The sequence below is a fragment of the Prunus persica genome, chromosome G2, assembly GCF_000346465.2.
Source record: "Prunus persica cultivar Lovell chromosome G2, Prunus_persica_NCBIv2, whole genome shotgun sequence".
NCBI lineage: Eukaryota > Viridiplantae > Streptophyta > Magnoliopsida > Rosales > Rosaceae > Prunus > Prunus persica.
In genome coordinates this window covers 28,849,543-28,866,419 of record NC_034010.1, presented here as the reverse complement: position 1 = coordinate 28,866,419, position 16,877 = coordinate 28,849,543, and the positions used below count along the sequence as shown (strand labels likewise).

The window sequence follows — 16,877 nt, the reverse complement described above, 5'->3', positions numbered from 1 at the left end:
ATTATTTAAAAAGCTGAAAGAAGTGCCAAAGCCAAAAAAGAGACTCTTGACACCATAAGTAGACACATTATAAGAAGGAATCAAGAAAAGCCTTAAACTAAAAAGCTTGCCATTCTTCACTAATCATTAAAATTACCTATGGTAAATAAAAACAAAATTCAAGTTGAACAAAGCAACATTAGGCCCTTCCTAAAAAAAATTTTGCCTAGCCGCAATCAGAATGGTAAGGGTAGCTTCCACAAGCAGTGCCAGACGCCGGGAAGAACACGAATATTTGGACTTAACTATCACAGTAAGAAGGAAAAAGAAAAAGAAAATTGGGAAGAACTCCTATCTGCCAGAGAACTAACACATCGATTTGATGAAAATGCCTGCAGAGGCAAAGGTGATGAAGATTTTCCTCTCAAATTATGCATCTTGCAGTCTAAATGAATTGAGTCGGAGCAGGGGCTGGAGTTTAATGCCCCTAGTCAACATTGGAACCTTAATTTACCCTTCTCTTAGCTATCTCTCCTACGTAAGCATCACGAGGCCGTCTATCGGCAGCTCTATTGTCGCAGTCATCGTAGTTCTGTGTGTTGCGAGATGCAAAACGATCTTCTTCATCATAACGGAACTGACGGACAACACCATCTGAATCATAACGCCTCACACGATGAATGATCTCAAATCTTCCATCATGTTTTCTTCTATCATCATCACTGCCCTCATATCTACATTCCCTGCCACCACCACTGGCCAACTCAGAGAATCTTGCTGGACGACTCATGGGTTCAAAGTAATCATCCGAACTTAATCTCCGAGACGAACGCACTGAATCAATCCTCTGTCCCTGCTGGAACCGCCTTCCAGCTAATCTCCTACCCCTGAAATTATGGTCTACACCACTATTTGAATCATCAAACCATCTGGAATTCTGTTGTGGAGAAAACCGACGTTTTGGTGGGGACATGAACCCTCCTACTTCGTACTTTGTTCCAAAACTGTGCTTCTGAAAGGGCACTCTCGGCTTATCCATTTTAGAATCCAGCCTATAATCAGGAGACCTGCTGCCACGATGTCTTGAAACATCATTCCGTTCTCTTGGTAAACCCCATGAAAGAGGAGAACGACTTCTGCATCTAGACTGGAACTTCTTGTAGGGTCTACCATAATATATAGGTCCTCTGCCAGGAGGTGAAGTGCTTTGCTCTCTCCTGGCCATTCGACGTGGCACATTATAAGAACATTCGTTGGGATCATCGGGCATCGGCCTGTGGTACTCCTCCCGGATGCCTCTACTAACCCCTTGTGGGTATCTTCTAAACCTCCGCCTATCAGGACTTGTATCTCTCATAGGTATCACTCCCCTATGCATATTATGTGTGTCATTTCTCTCGGCTGGCGATCTTCTTCTAAGTGGGGGCTGATACAGGCGATTTGAGGAAAAACTTATAGCTTGCCTGCGAACACGGTGGTGAACTCCTGCTGCTTCTGAAAATGTATCATCTGGATCCATTTCAAAACCATGGCTCTCAACAACACTTTTTGGTCTAGGACGGCCAGAACCAAAGGAACCATGATAACTGGGAGATTCGCGGCGTTTGGAATCCCAATAACCCCCTGAAGGATTAACCAAATGTGCACCTCCAGAGCTTTTACTATGTATACGCGAATCAGATTTTTCCTTTCCCATGGACTGATCAGAACCAGCCTCTTCAGAGCGAAAAGACATATCGAAGTTGTGCAACCTGAAGCAAAAATAAGAATAATTGGTAACCAAGATAGAAAAGTCAAAATTGGCATTAAAGAAAGATAAAAATATTTGAATTTACCTCCTCCTTGCACATACAGTACCCATCCTATTTAGAGTGTTGGATGCCACTGATCCAACCACTTCGACAGGAGAATACTTGCCACCAAGGCCATCGAAGTAATTAGCAGCATGTCTCCTTCCTGTGCAGCCCTCAGTTGCTTCCGCAGTTCTATTTGAAGAAGCTTCAGAATCACCAGGCAATTGATCAGATCCAGAAGTTTTTGTCTTCGAACCCATGGAACATTGTCTCAAAGAATGTTCATTTTTTTCACACATATTATCAGATCCTGGACTCAAACCTCTCACAACCTTCGCATTCCTGTTAATTTCCCTAGACTCTGACCCAAATACTTCTGTTTCTCTGCATTCAAGTCCCATTCCAACTTTCCCAGATATAGAGTCATGAGCAGCATCACTGTCACATGTATCAGAACCATAGTCAACACATTCAGCTTCTTCATCCTCAAATTCATTCTCCTCCCAATATGGTACATCTGATTCCCTCAACTCCCCATCTTCATACTGAGATTCGTAACCAGCTTCATGTTCCATAGTTTTTTCCTTGCCAACCATGTGATCCTTATCGTCTTGACAAACATCCAAGTCATAGTTGTCATTGGAAGGATCTTCTGTAGTGACTCTACCCAAGCTACATGTGGTACCTTCACCATAGTGGCATTGCTCACCAGAGGATCCAGCTGCAGCCTTTGGTAGAGAATCAACAGTATGAGTCTCAGAGATAGCTTCAACTGGTTCTTTTGCAGTTAAAGTCACCAGAGATAGGCCTTCTCCAATAGATGCACCTGATGCAGATTTATCATCACAATCAAGTTTGGAAATGTCAGTAGCCATATCCTCTGTTTTAGCTACAGGCTTGACTTCAAGGACCACAGGTGCGAGTGAATGACAACTTTCTACTCCCATCATCTCTTCAGGGGATTTTGGATCATCATGGAAGCTAGATGTTGCACCAGAGCCCTTACCATCGTCATCTAGAACAGTGCTTTCAATCTCACAGGAAGCCCCCTCTGGCACACAAGCTATAGCAGGGTTTTCAACCTTCACACTTTCCGAACAAACAGTTACACCCAGTTGTACACCAGGAGCAGTATCTTCTGTCATATGCTTAACAGCTAAGATGGGAGGTGGTGTTTTATTGGTTTCCTCGGAGACAGGGCCTGTGACCGTGATGTCATCGCAAGGAGAATGATCAACACATGCATCCACACTGGCATCCTGAGAGGAGGCCTTTGCACCCATTCCAGTATCTTTTGCAGGTCCCAAAGCATTATCAGCAGGAACGCATTTACCATAACTCATCTCAAATTCAGGGCACGCTTTCAATCCCTGTTCATCATTGTCAGCCAGGGGCTGCACTGTGCTTGCAATGTCATTTTTAGCATCTTCAACCCCCAGTATCTCAAGAGCTTCTGAACCCTGCAGTTTTTGACCCTGCTTATTATTCATCGAGATATCATCTACTGCAGTTGTTTGAGGGTCACCAATCACCATATCACAAGGTTTGTCCCAAGCATCCATAGTAACATTTAGGTCCCAGTGCAACCTAACATCTTTCGAGGAAATGGATCTTGCTACTGCTTCGTCGTGTCCTTCGCTAGGATTAATTCTGACCCCATTAGCCTCAAAACTGGAGCTCTCTATCTTATCTTCTTGTGGTATATCTTTAATGAATGAATGTACTGTTTCCAGTGATGCAACACTCTCTTCCAAGATTGCAGAGACTGATGCATCCCTTGCTTCTGAAAATTCTGAAGCAGTTCTCATCTCTGTTGAAGAAGTTGAAACAAAAGTTTGCTCCGAGGGCCTTGCAGAAGTTGACGCATCTTTTCCATCCTGTGATAAATCTTCACCTACTGAATTACCCTCAACAGGATTCATATCATCATTTATGCTGTTGTTGCAGGCAGCAGCTGCCAATATCTCAATACCAGAGAAGTCCTCCCCACCACCAGGTGTTTGATTTGTCACCTCATTTAAGTTCTCATTAACACCACTATCAGCAACACTATGACACAACCTAGTCAGCGTAGAAGCATCACTCCTTGTGGGATGCTTTTTGACAATTGATTTTGGACAAGACTTCTGACCTGAAGCACGTCGCCCATCCAGTGGTGGTTGGTTGTCTTCAAGGTGTGGAAAAGATAGGTGAGGCGGGGGTGATGGAGACCGAACCATAAATCTCCTTTTCTTAATGGGTACATGCTCAATTTTGTCACCGAACCGTCTCCCAAGTACAGCCACACCAAGCTGCAAAACAGACAATTATATCAGAAAAACAAGGACTGAATCAGATAAGTGCAACTAAAACAATTAGTACAAAGAAACAAAAAAGGAACAATTGTGCAATATTAACCTTCTCTGATTCAGAAACGGTTGTTTCTGATGGACTTCTAGCACTTTTCTCTTCCAATTTTTGGCTTCTATCAACCGGTTTCCTTGACCGCCTTGGTGCACTCCGATAACCTTTAGAAATCTTCCAATTCAAGTTAGTACTAATAGCTTCCGTAAGTTCTACACGTACTGTATTCATCATGCTATAGCTGAGAGACCAAATCCCATCAACTGTTTGCCTGCCGCCACAGGTTCTGCAAGATGCTGCTGTTACTTGCTTTCCACTTTGCACCAGAGTGGTGGGTACACCCCCAGTGCAAGCACAAAATGAGTCTGCAAATCAAAAGGAAAATAATTATATCCACCGAGTCAAATTGCGAAGAAAAAAAATCTTTGAAATATATGACATGAAGATGCAGAATGAAATAACTGAGACATGTCAATATATGTGGCAGTAACATCATTAAACTTAACATAATTTCAAAATCCAGTCACAAAACTACAATGAGAATATAAAATTTATCCTTCAAAAATATCAATCACAAATCCTAGAAGCTTACAGTGATTTAGTTTCCTCGATCTTGCTAGGATATGTGACAAACTTTTCTTCAAACCCAGCAAAGGAAACAAATTCCTGATGACTTTTCCACCTACCACACCTGAAAGATGCAAAAAAGATGAAGATCAGCACAGAATCTAGAACATAAACAAGAAATAGCGGATATCAGTTGAAAACAAATGCTTAACAAAGCTAGTCTGAAAATCTATAACATTGCTATTGAGCCCAAAGCTGATAACTAGACTGCCAGCAAATGCCTCCACAGGCCATTACCTTGAGGCAGATCGTGTTAACAAGTTTTGGACGACTGCAAAAACTCCCTTGGTTCAGAATGTTGAATTGAACATAGCAAGTCCCTAATACTTGAAATCGGGCTTCATTTTGCAACCATATAGTATTAGGACAACAAAAAGACTTCTTATAACATAAACAGGACAAACAGTTCGTTCATTCAAACTAGTAGACCGAGTCTAATATACCCAAAAAAGAGATTCAGCGCAATGGTTTTTAATTCCTAAAGATAATTTCCACCCACTATTTTGGCCAGCAGAGAGCAGCAGCAGTATTCTTAGGTTTCATGATATGAAAAAAGGGGCATTTCATAACAAGTAATTCAACTTGTCGTGCTCATTATCACCAGCAACAAGAGCAGGCAGAGTCCTGGCCTTGAAAGAACTTAGATTAACGACAGGCCCACAAACTTTGCATAGTAGATTCAAAGTCTTCGTTATGTTCTGAAGCTTTCTTCGATCCATATAGATGGGCACATATAAGAGATGACTCAGTACTGGAATGATGAAGTTAAAGGACATGGGGATTCTGCTAAAAAGCAGATCACCCATAACCCATAGATCCAGCCATATAAAATTAAAAATTATTTATTCAAATTCCCTATCAATAATTTTAGCATCCATAGAACAGGGCATGCCTCCTGGAGAAACCCCAACTAGTTTTTTCCTTACTGCAGCAAGCGAAACCCTTCAATCAAAACATCCAAAATTTGCGAGCCGCAGTCGATCAAACACGATATAAAAAACTCGTGGATCTCGGCCCTGTGCCTCTACCTATGGTTATATAACCCTAAAAGCCCATCACCACGAAGCTCCGTGAAATCCAGTACCGTGCTGAAGGACAACTTGAAGAAAAAGCTGTAGTTCTTCAAGATCTGTAATTGGCCTAGTTCTTTAGTGGAGGCAGTGACTACAGAGCCCAACGAATCAGACATTGGCACAAATCCAGAGTCGATAAGAAGCCGCTTCATGGTTTCGCTTCGTAGTAGTTTTCTTGACCGACGAAGAGGATGATGATGATAAAGATAAAATTAACCACAAAAAAAGCGCACGCAAATTATCAAAAGCTTTAGGGTTTTCAATACCTGTTCTTTCAATTTTCCAACAATCGCCGTCACGGTCAAAACGAATCGAATCGATCAACAACGAAGAGACTCCGGCCCCTAACAATATCAAAATCCTTCATAATCTGGCCAAAGCAAACCAAAAAAGGGTTTCGAATCTGATTGCTCTTCGTCTTCCTCTTCGTCTTCTTCTAGGTTTTAAACAAAGAAGACGAATCTCAGTCACGATCTTGATCGTTCAATAAGGGCCGTAGATTACCGGGCTTTGGAGAACAAACGTTGCACCTTGTGGCCGCTGATAAATTCCCCTTCTTCTTCAATCTTCTCTCCCCACTTCCTCTTGTTTCTTGTTTGGATGAGAGCATAGATGAGAGCTCTCTCACACCACGTATTTATGGCCACTATTGTACCAATACTGCCCTCGGACGTTTATCATATTACCCAAAATATCCTTAAAGATTGCCAAAAATCAAATAACACGAATCTCGAAGTCAATAGTCAAATAGTGAGCCATTTCTGAGGAAGGAAAGGAAATTTTGACTTTTGGATCTCCGGAATTATGATTTACGAGTGAGCACCCTGACTATCAATAATTTACACTAGACAACTTCAGAAAGAAGGAGAAAGATATGCTTTCTTTTTCGGTATGGGTCTTAACATTTTTGCATATTTGTATTTATGACCCTTACTGTTCTGCATATTCCTTTTTTAGACCCCTACATATTTCTGATTTACCATCACCAACAAGTTAGGGATTCTGATGAGGAAAAGAAAAGAAAGTAGGGCAGGAATAGGAAAATCAATTCGCATTTTTAACTTCTTTTATTTGTTTAAATTGGAATGTTTAACTTTTTTTCTTTGTTCAATTACAATTAAAACTGTATCACCCATATGCAAACCTTACTTACTCACCATATATATTATATATTGAGGTGCCAAATTTAAATTACTACCAAATCACGCAATTATTAAGTTAATGTATCATTAACCTTCGTTAAAAAAAAGGTTACGTACCAAAATTATAATTAATGACATTCTCATTTTAATTACGAGTATTTATTTTTGAATGCACAATTTCATAACATTTATTTTTTTTTTTAAAGGAAGGAATCTCCACCATTTCTCTTTCCCTAACGCATTACTTTTTTTTTTTTTTTGGTCTGAAAACGCATTACTTTTATTCCACGGAAAGAACCCCACCCACCACAAGCAACTGGGCCCCACACTCGCAAAAAGTCCAAATATGATGCCCTTTCTCCCCCTCCGCGCAAGGAAACAGCCCGATCGCATCTGAGCCGTCCATCTCATCTTCCACAACTGTAGGCCCCCACCAGTGCGCAACAATCCAAACTCCGCAATATACAAACCATTCTTGGCGTCGTATATAACTGGTGCGTGGAGTGGAGCCTAGGAATCGCTTTCGGCGTAAGCAACTAGTCTTTCCTCAAGTTTGTGACTTTTCCTCCCAGAGCCCCTAAAATTTTTAGGGATTTTGTTTTCGTTTTGGGGCTTCAAAGTTTGTGTATTTTTGTTTCATCATTAATTACCTGTTTTGTTTTAGGTTTGGAAAATGTTTTGTACTTTGTGGCCAAAGAAAAGGGAATCTAGCAACCTGCTTTGAACATCTTGTAAGTATTATAAGACAAACAATTTCTGGAGAATCAAAATGGGCACGTACCACCGAACAACAATACTTTCTTATTTGATATAAACAACAATACTTTCTTGATGACCTAAAAACAATAACAATACATCTCAATCATCCTCCTCCAAAGAGGAGAAGAATCAAGGTAGTTAGCAACTGAACCACTTTCGACAATTTATAGATGTATGTGCCATTGTTTGGTCGATCTTCTATAGTCTATTGAAAGAAAGTTTGACAAAACACAGACTGAGTAGTAACGATACCGGTTGGGTGTTGTGATCCGAGGGAAACCTAGAAACTTAGTATGACTTTGCAAAAATGGCAACTTCTTCTGCAGGATTACCATCAAGCATCTTTTAATCCCTAGCGGCTGTTCAAAGGGAAAACATCTGATCGTTGCCCCGGTTTCCTCTTTTACTTTTAACTCATCTTCGTTACTGTACCAATCATTGCAGTTTCATCACATTAGAATCATAAATGCAATTTACCTCAATAGTATACATTATGCAATGCATATTTATCATGCAATTAACAAAGACATCATTTAATAGAACATACCTGGCGGACCAAGGACCTCTTGCCCATTTGCCCTGGGAGATTGCAACTTTGAGTTCATCATATGAGCTTACATCCACAATATTGCTGCAAAAAGGCATTCTTATTGTCAATGCCTCCACAAGTATTACAACCAAGTGAAAAACGCTTCCCAAGAATAGATATCTAATCAATTGCATAGCCACAGCGTTGAAAACCCTCCTCCGGCTTTCTAGAATGACAGTGGTGACAACTTAATTGCAGACACGGTGTAAATATAACCACCTCCTGGCTTGACAAAAATTAGCAAAAAGCTTGTAGTTCTTATACTGAGGTTAACTTCAAAGAGTTCATTGGGCACTATCAGTTATTTTTTCCAATGATGCTTTATAAAACTCAATGGACGAAATTGCATCTTCAGCTCATAAAAATTATTAAATGTTAAGAGCAAGAAAATGCACCGATCTCGAAATGATTCTGCTCGTCTCAAAAGAGATGACTGGATCTCATCCAACTTGTCCTTCACATAAGCCTCCAAATTTGAAGGCTCCATAGATATTCCAAAAACTTTCCCTTGCTTTCCAGGAACATCTCTTCTAGATACAACCACACTCCCACTTGAAACATCACGAGGACCAATTTCAATCCTCAAAGGAACTCCCTACAAAACCAAGGCCTGATATTGAGGTGATAGATGATATAAGTAGCTTCGTGCAAGAGAAAGAATCAATATATGATTTGTGCATGCAATGGTATCAACACACAAAAGAAACAATACGCTCACAGTAAGTAGCACACACACACTAAAACCAATGCCAGTCGGAGCATGAGGAAAGGTCAATTTCAGGTCTAATTTTTCAGCAATCTTTGAATTCATAACAAGTATTAGGAGAACATCCTATTCAATTTTCATGCAAGTCAAAGAATGAGATTATGGAATGGCAAATATGTGATGGCTTTTCAGTTCTTTTCATTCTGAGAGCTTTTATATAAATAAGCTTCTTTCAAGTCATAAGATTAATGTGCTAAAAGCAACATGCCAAAGGGTAACAATTACATTTTTCTTTTCTTTTTATTTAGTTTTTTTAGTGAGAAACCAAAGAGTATCGTTTATGATTCATCTTTAAGAAACAGGACAAACCTTCATCTCCCAGAAATTGAATTTCCATCCTGGGCTTCTCTGATCAGATTCATCAAGTTTAACTTTAATCCCTGCAGCCTGCAGTGCTTCTTTCACAGATGATGCAGCATTGAGAACTCCTGCTCTATCATCATCCTTCTTCCAAATTGGTATGATTACCGCTTAGAAGCAAACAAGGAATTTATTAAATAAACACAAAAGAAGAAGCCATGCATGCATACACACCTGGGCAGACGCAACATACCAAACAAGCACAGCCAAATTGAACTCTAAGCATAACAAGGCATGAATTCTTAGTTATGAGAACAGAGAATGTTACAACAAATAATCATGTGCTGTGGGAGAATATATTAATCCAACTACAACAAGCCAGAAGATCAATAGAAAACTTTCTCCTTTCATAACTGGCATGAACTTTGTCGTTCCATGCATCACAATTTTCCGTGTCTATGAGATGCATTTTACAAATTTGCAATATAATAACAAGCCACAAACAAGGATACATATTTTAAAGTTAGATTACTGCAGCAGCCTTTAGCTACTCCTCTCATGAAGCCATTCACAACTATTAGATTTTCAGTACCCAAACTAGCAAGGAATCAACTCAATGACTTGCGACTTTAACCAAACTAACATACAAGTTTCCAGTTTCCCTCATACTAAACACAGCGTATGCTAAGACACTGACATCGGCATATCATATATTATACTTCTAAAATAGTCTATTACAGAAGATAGTCTTACTGAAGCTTTTGGTTTACATCCATACAAGCAAATGACCACAACTCTAAGAATCTGCATCAGCATCATAAAATGCATAAAGTTCTCCAACTTAGCACTTTCCCTGTATTGGTGCAATCTTTGGGGGAAGCATTAACCCTGTATCATCTCCATGGGTCATAATAATACCGCCAACAAAACGGGTACTGACAGCCCATGAAGTCTGCCACACATGTTGCCTCTGTCCACTTTCATCAGTAAACTGCATGCACAACTTTTGGTCAAACTCCTCTATATTTGATGGATTGTACATACAATTAGAGGATACAAGCTCATGATTATCCAATCACAGCAACAACTTACACAAGTTGAATACTTTAGAAAGGCCATTAGACATCATATGGACTTGGATAGAATGGTATAAATGAGGCTTTGATTTTCTGAATCATCTGGAATAAAACTGACCAAGAACCACACTAGCATATCAAAATACCTGTGTTTCAAATGCACGAGAAAAATTCTGCCCAAGATTGTGGCTGGTTCCAGCCTGTAATGCCTTTCGATCACCCATCATAGCCTCTATTGCGTAGGTCCTAATAGCACCAGCAAATGTTTCCACTTTTGACTTTCGACCTGCAATAACAGGTATTGCAGCTTGCTCATAAGAAAATTTTGTATACACATCAATCATCTGTATAGCCTGCAGTTGAGCAGAACTAATGTATTAAAGAAAAATGATACTTATTTTGCAACCGTTTCCGGGCAGTCATTATGTCAGACACAAACTTCTTTTTCTGCCTCCTCTAGAGTGAAATGAGCTGTGTGTCCCTCCTGCCAGAGAAATTCAAGAGTCCTCACAAAAGGTTTTGTCCGCATCTCCCATCTCGTGACATTTGCCCACTGAATTAAATTCCTCATGAGAAAGACCAAAGCTTAGTGGGAAATTCCTCTAATGAAAATTGAAGCACTGCAAATAATGAGACAAAGCATTGGTTAACCATAAGTGGAAGATCACAGTAACTATGAATCCACTGGGTGAACATGTAATTGACTATGGTTTCACTCGTGGGTCGAACCTGCCAGAGCCTCAGTAAGTGCAACAATCAAAGCCACACCTTAGGTCATAGTTACTCAGTAACTTCAACAGTTGAGCACAATATGATTCAGCTTTTACAATCACATACACATAAAGAAGAAATACAACAAAAGCTAGTTGAAGAGAACACGCACCACAAGTTTCTCTTCAAGGTCCTTCCCTCCTCCTATCGTCACAAGTGCTAACTCAGGACTAAAACCTTCAACATGGCTAGCTTCTTTCTCTATAAACGAGTATGGTATAAACTGCAACATTCCACACAACAAACAACTCACAGTTATAAGCATACAATACACATGCAACACTCGAAATTAGAACTCATTCATGCACTTAATTGATTTGACCATAACCATAAAAATAGAACTAAATCTATAACTTAGCATCTAAAAAACAAAAGCAAAACAAAAGAATGCAATTCAATACCTGTGGGAAATACATGTTACTGCGACCAGTCTCCTTGAATTTCATATTCAGATAATCCTACAAAAATGAAAATTACTTTAAAAACTGTGAACTGAAAACTAATGCAACCAATCTAATAGAACAGAGGAGGTCCAGCTTGGAGTACCTGAATGGCTTCCCAAATGGCGTAACCGTAGGGACGAATGACCATGGTTCCGCGAACCGGACCATAATCGGCGAGCTTAGCTTGTTCAATGACATCAAGGTACCAAGCATTGAAGTCCTGTGACCGAGGTGTAACACCTCGGTCCTGGACTCGGTTACTCTTTTGACTATGGACTGCGTCCTCGTTGGACACCGACACCGTGCTCTGAGCCGAGAAACCGGCTGCGAATACCGGGAACCAGCGGTGGTAGCGTGGCAGGAGCACCGCCGGATAACGGCCGGAGATGGAGGGCGAGAAGAGCGAGGTCAGAGAAGGTAGTCTCAGTGACGCGAGCATTTTGGTGGCCCAGTGACTTGACGCTTGAGCGTTGGGGGAGATGACTAAAGATGAGGATTATGACTCGGGTATGTTGTGTGATGACGGTACATTATCTGTCATGGTTGTTCAGTATTCTTGGCCGTTGATCTGACAGTCAACGCTCAGCGTTCATGGAGAGCGAGGGGACAGTATTGATTTCGTGGGCCAAGTCCAAAATAGTAGCTCTTGGGCCCGTTTCATATTGCGCTAACGGGTCTATTTTTCTTATTCGTGTAAGAATGGCCCATGAAAAAGTTTGTTTTTTTTTTCTTTTGCATCTGAAGCCCATTGAAAATCCCGGTGGCTACGCTTTAAATATATTATATTTCAAAATTGTAGCCGGGCGGCTATACTATTTATTTCAAAAAAAATGAGAGGGATCCACGGCAATTTCCTCCGACAATGGGGGAAGAGTAAAATTTATTTAAAGACAAAAAAAAAATGTTTATTGTTCTGCAAAAAGAAAAGGATTTTGACTTTTAAGGCGAGGATGGATCCTTTGTGCAATGAGATGGGGTACTCAACTTCACTTTTTTGGTGACACAAGTCTGATAATTCAGCCCATCAAATCCAACACTCGTATCATTATTATTCATTTCTATTGGGCACGCATCATAAATTCTCCCTTCTTCTGTTTTTTATAAAATTTCGATTTGTCACATTTAATATGGTAATTTAATGTTTCTCTCCCACACCACAATTTGCTACCAAAGCATAGGCTAGGCACATCCCCCCAATATCATTATTCTTTCATGAGCACCAACCTTGTGGGTTAACGTATTTATGAGAATTTCGCTGGGTCGACAGCTGCAATAACTCTTTACTGTACAGTCATTCATGATGCAAATATTATTATATTATTTTAGTTGAATTTATGATTGTTTACTCAATATTAATATATACCGCAATTTATTTATTCGTCTCTCATTGGTATAGAGACACTCGCTTAATTTCCGACAACATAGCTCAATTTTTGTACTAGTTACTCATCTTTCTTCAATAAAATACTATCATTTTTCTGTATAAAAAAATTTATCTATTCGTCTCCCTTTCTATAAATGTGTATTTAATAATTAACATCTTATATTAGCTCTCACAAATTCCATTTCAATTGCTCCTCAATCTATCACAATTGTGGAGCAAAATGGCTCAAACATTCTGTCACGATGGAGATAGATTTAATCGCATCTTAAACTGTTGTTAATTCGATTTAACGGTTGGAAACAAATCTTTATTACATCATGAAAGTGGTATTTATTATTCTTAAAAACCTACTATAATAACAACCGAAATGGAAGAGATAATAGAATATTAAAATTAATTAAAGAATAATAAACCATTGATGTTGGATTGGAGTATAATAGTGGTAAATGACGAATGATTTCCGTTGCCGTGCCATCGTCTAATTTTAATACCTAAGATCCTCAAATCGTCCCAACCAACATCTTTTGTCCTGCATTGTCGTCATGTCAATGGATTTATTGGTAATATTTTGAAAGAAAAAGAAAAAAGAAGACTTTTTTATAGTATTAGTATTGTTTTACAATGGAAGAAATTGCATAACGAAAATCTCCATACCACATTTGGCCTTCCTAAAGGTCCAACCAGAACCCGACACGTCGGAAAACAAATACCTAAGGTTTCCCTAAAAATGACATAAATACAAGAAAAACCAAAAAGAAAAAAAGAAATGTTCATATATATATATATATATATGAGTGGAGGTGGAGCCCCTGATGGTTGGTACTTGGTAATACAAACAAGTGCAAACCACATTACATTACAATGCAAGGTCAGCAAAATTATACCTAACGCCACAATCCACAATTCACATCTAACCCCAAAAACCAAACGACAATCATGAATGCAGCGAGTGAATAAATTTTCAGGGAAATCCAAACACCTCTCTCATTTTTATTGTTTTTTCGTTTGGTGGGCCTTTTTCCCCGGCTTTTCCATTTTATCAGGAAAGCCTACAGTCTACAGCCTATAGCCTACTGCCTACTGCCTACTGCCTACTGCCTACTGCGTAATAATAATCATAAGAGTATTTTTATAACAATTAATAATATTAATAATATTAGCCAGAAAATGAAAATTTAAAATTATTATAAAAAACCAAAAACAAAAAAGACAGAGAGAAAATGAGTTAACGCCAAGCGGATGCGACGGTGAGCGTGCGGCTTATCCAACCAAAGCAAACCCCTCCATTCTCTTCTTTAACCGTGAACCCCGAGTTGACTCGGTTATTACCCGAACGGAGTCGCTGCTTCAAAACCTCGGTCACGTTTTGGCTCATGGGCCTCAACTCGAACCCCGCCATCCCCATGCGGGCCCGCCACTTCCCAAACACTTCACATCTTTCCACCCGATCCCTCCCTTCACAAGCAACCGAGTTTATCAGCTTCCGACTCAGCGCCTCCTCCGCCTTCACTCGCTCCGAGTTATCCCCCGCGTCCGTCGACTTGATTGATTCCAACAGCGCCCCGTAATACCCGCACGTCTCATTCACGCGCGCCATGAACGGGGCAGTGTTGGTGTTGAGCTCCTGCTCAACCAGCGTCACCACACGCGGCGACAGACCCTTCACGCGCCGCAGAAGCTCGTCGCGGGGGTTGTCCGTGGACACGCTCTCGTCGGGCATACTGTACAATTTGAAAGCGAAATTCACGGCGATCGGCTCGTCCGGTTCGCAACCTAGTGACTCACGGTTCAGCTCGGCGAGTTTCTGGCTCACTATGTTAAATTCCAGGACCACACCGTGTTGCTTGGCGACTTTACTCAGATTCTGTCTTACCATCGTCAACCTGTCCTCCCCGCCATTATCTGCGACGGTGGTGATCTTCACCGTGGCGGGCAAACCATTCGGACGCGCGCATAGCGCTTGGAGAAGGAGCACGTACTGACCGCCCTGCCCGATATCGAAGTCAATCACATGAACCTTATTCGTCGCTGATTTGTCCGTCAACGTCGCTTCCAGGATTGCGAGGTTTGCGGCCATAAACCCGAACCTGAAACAGGGGGACAGCTCGTAGAGCAACTGAGTCGACCCGGCGTGTTCCTGGCTAAAGAGCTCGGTCACCGGAGGCGGGTTATCGACCGGGTTGACCCGGGACTTCAAAGCTAAAGCCATGACCTCGAGAAGCCTCTGCTCGGAATTGGGTCGAGGATTCGGAACCTGCGACGTCGTCAGGCGCGTGAGGATCTCAGCCGCGGCCTCAGATTTCCCTTCGGAAATGGCCGTAGCGGCCTCCATAAGCGACTGCTTGGAACACGTGGAGGAAGCAGGGGAAGCCACGGAGGACGAAGAAGACGATGACGAAGTGGGGGAGGGCGAAACGGGCTTCTGGTTCTGACCCGGACCCGGACCCGGACCGATCAGGTTCTGTATCGTCTGAGACCACTCGCTGCTGGTTTTAGTAATGACCGAAACGGCGTCGCCTTCGTCCTCCTCGTCGTTATCGTCGAGGAGCTGTTTTTCCAACTCTTGCAGCCTGTTGCTAATCATTTTCTTCTCGGAGTCCACACCGGAGACAACCCGGGTCTGATTCTGAACCGGGTTGTTGTTGACGAAGGACCCGGCAGGTGGTAGCGTCTGGTGAACGGGCTGAGGGCGGAGCTGAAGAAGGGGCAAACCGAAGCGCTGGTGAGACAATAGCGACGATGCCGAAGACGAAGAGTCAGAGCCAGTAATTGTCGATGAAGAGGAGAAGTCTATGGGAGAGAGAGGGGATATGGGAGAGGAATGTTGGAATGTTCTGGGTTTCAGTGAGCGTAAATAGAGGTTCTGGTTAGGGTTGTGGTAGTGGTGCTGCTGCTGATGGGCTTGAAACTCGGCGAGCGTGCGCTTGCCGATGAGAGTTGATGGGTTTTGGGTTTGGAATTGGGATTGGGATTGTGTTTGGCGGGCGATCTGGGAGGAGGGGGCGTCAAGGAAGAGGCCCGGGAGTGACGATCGGTGGTAGGGAGGCTGAGAAGGGTGCTGGTGGTGGTTGTTCATGGCTGTGGCGATGGAGATGGATCGCCCGCCGGCGTAGAAATCAGGTACACCGCCAGCTCCGGCTCCACCTGTGAAGCCTGATTGCATTTCTGGAGCCTTTCACTCTTCCTGCAGTTTTTCTCAGGATTTTCAGAGCGAGGGAGAAGAAGGGTAAAAAAGGCTAAAAGAGGAAGAAACGCATGGGATTTTGGGAAACAAGGGGAAGAGACAGTTTCGTTCTCTCTTATTATGGCCTTGAATTCGTTTGTAATTGTAATGAAATGAATATAACCAAGGCAGATTCCAACTAGAGAGAGAGAGAGAGAGAGAGAGAGAGAGAGCTCTTAGCTTTGCTTTCTGGTTTTTGGGTGTCTTTTTTTCATTATTAAATCCTAAAATTCCTCAATGAATCCACGCGACTACGTACGCCATCGCGTTTCTACCGTTGGATTAACTTTTGATCTAGATTTATGGCGGTGAACGGTGGATGCTCCGTGTAGATATACTCTTCGCTTACAGCTTAGGCCTTTTGTTTTAAATTTACAATCAAGGATCCGCACGAGATTTCAGTGAGCGTGAAAGCACGGACCAATAGAATGAGACGAGGAGTTCGGGGCGCGTGGAGATAAAGGCTTTTGGGGGGAGGTGGTGGGGTGTGTGTTTTTTCGCTTGAGTGAATGAGATGATCTTTATTCGGCTATGATCATCTGACAGGACAGTTACGAACTATTCCAAAAGGCCTTCGACAAGAGCCCCGAAAATGCAATCCAGAACACG

General features: G+C 41.6%; 2 protein-coding genes and 1 pseudogene across 3 annotated transcripts; all 3 read right to left on the bottom strand.

Annotated features, from left to right (window-relative positions):
* LOC18787236 lies at positions 78 to 6,418 on the bottom strand. 2 transcript variants are annotated; one of them, XM_020558005.1, is made up of 6 exons: positions 6,082 to 6,418; positions 4,980 to 5,080; positions 4,708 to 4,806; positions 4,170 to 4,480; positions 1,815 to 4,063; positions 78 to 1,730 (listed from the first exon to the last, which is right to left on the bottom strand). In XM_020558005.1, exons 4-6 carry the CDS (start codon positions 4,347 to 4,349, stop codon positions 485 to 487), a joined length of 3,675 nt encoding a protein of 1,224 aa, XP_020413594.1. In that variant the 5' UTR covers positions 4,350 to 4,480; positions 4,708 to 4,806; positions 4,980 to 5,080; positions 6,082 to 6,418; the 3' UTR covers positions 78 to 484. The 2 variants fall into 2 exon arrangements, with proteins under 2 accessions (XP_020413594.1, XP_020413593.1); XM_020558004.1 differs by lacking the exon at positions 4,980 to 5,080.
* LOC18787180 lies at positions 7,701 to 12,136 on the bottom strand (annotated as a pseudogene).
* Positions 13,801 to 16,474, bottom strand: LOC18786080 (scarecrow-like protein 8). Its single transcript, XM_020556997.1, has one exon. The coding sequence runs from the start codon at positions 16,206 to 16,208 to the stop codon at positions 14,271 to 14,273; it is 1,938 nt and encodes a 645-aa protein (XP_020412586.1). The 5' UTR covers positions 16,209 to 16,474; the 3' UTR covers positions 13,801 to 14,270.

What these genes read in the sequence shown, in the direction of transcription:
- LOC18787236 (XM_020558005.1), bottom strand. Translation starts at nt 4,349, where the DNA reads ATGATGAATACAGTACGTGTAGAACTTACGGAAGCTATTAGTACTAAC. An exon ending in CCGTTTCTGAATCAGAGAAG is followed by an intron (nt 4,064 to 4,169) that starts GTTAATATTGCA and finishes TCTGTTTTGCAG; the next exon opens with CTTGGTGTGGCTGTACTTGG. An exon ending in ACTGTATGTGCAAGGAGGAG is followed by an intron (nt 1,731 to 1,814) that starts GTAAATTCAAAT and finishes TTTTTGCTTCAG; the next exon opens with GTTGCACAACTTCGATATGT.
- LOC18786080 (XM_020556997.1), bottom strand. Translation starts at nt 16,208, where the DNA reads ATGCAATCAGGCTTCACAGGTGGAGCCGGAGCTGGCGGTGTACCTGAT.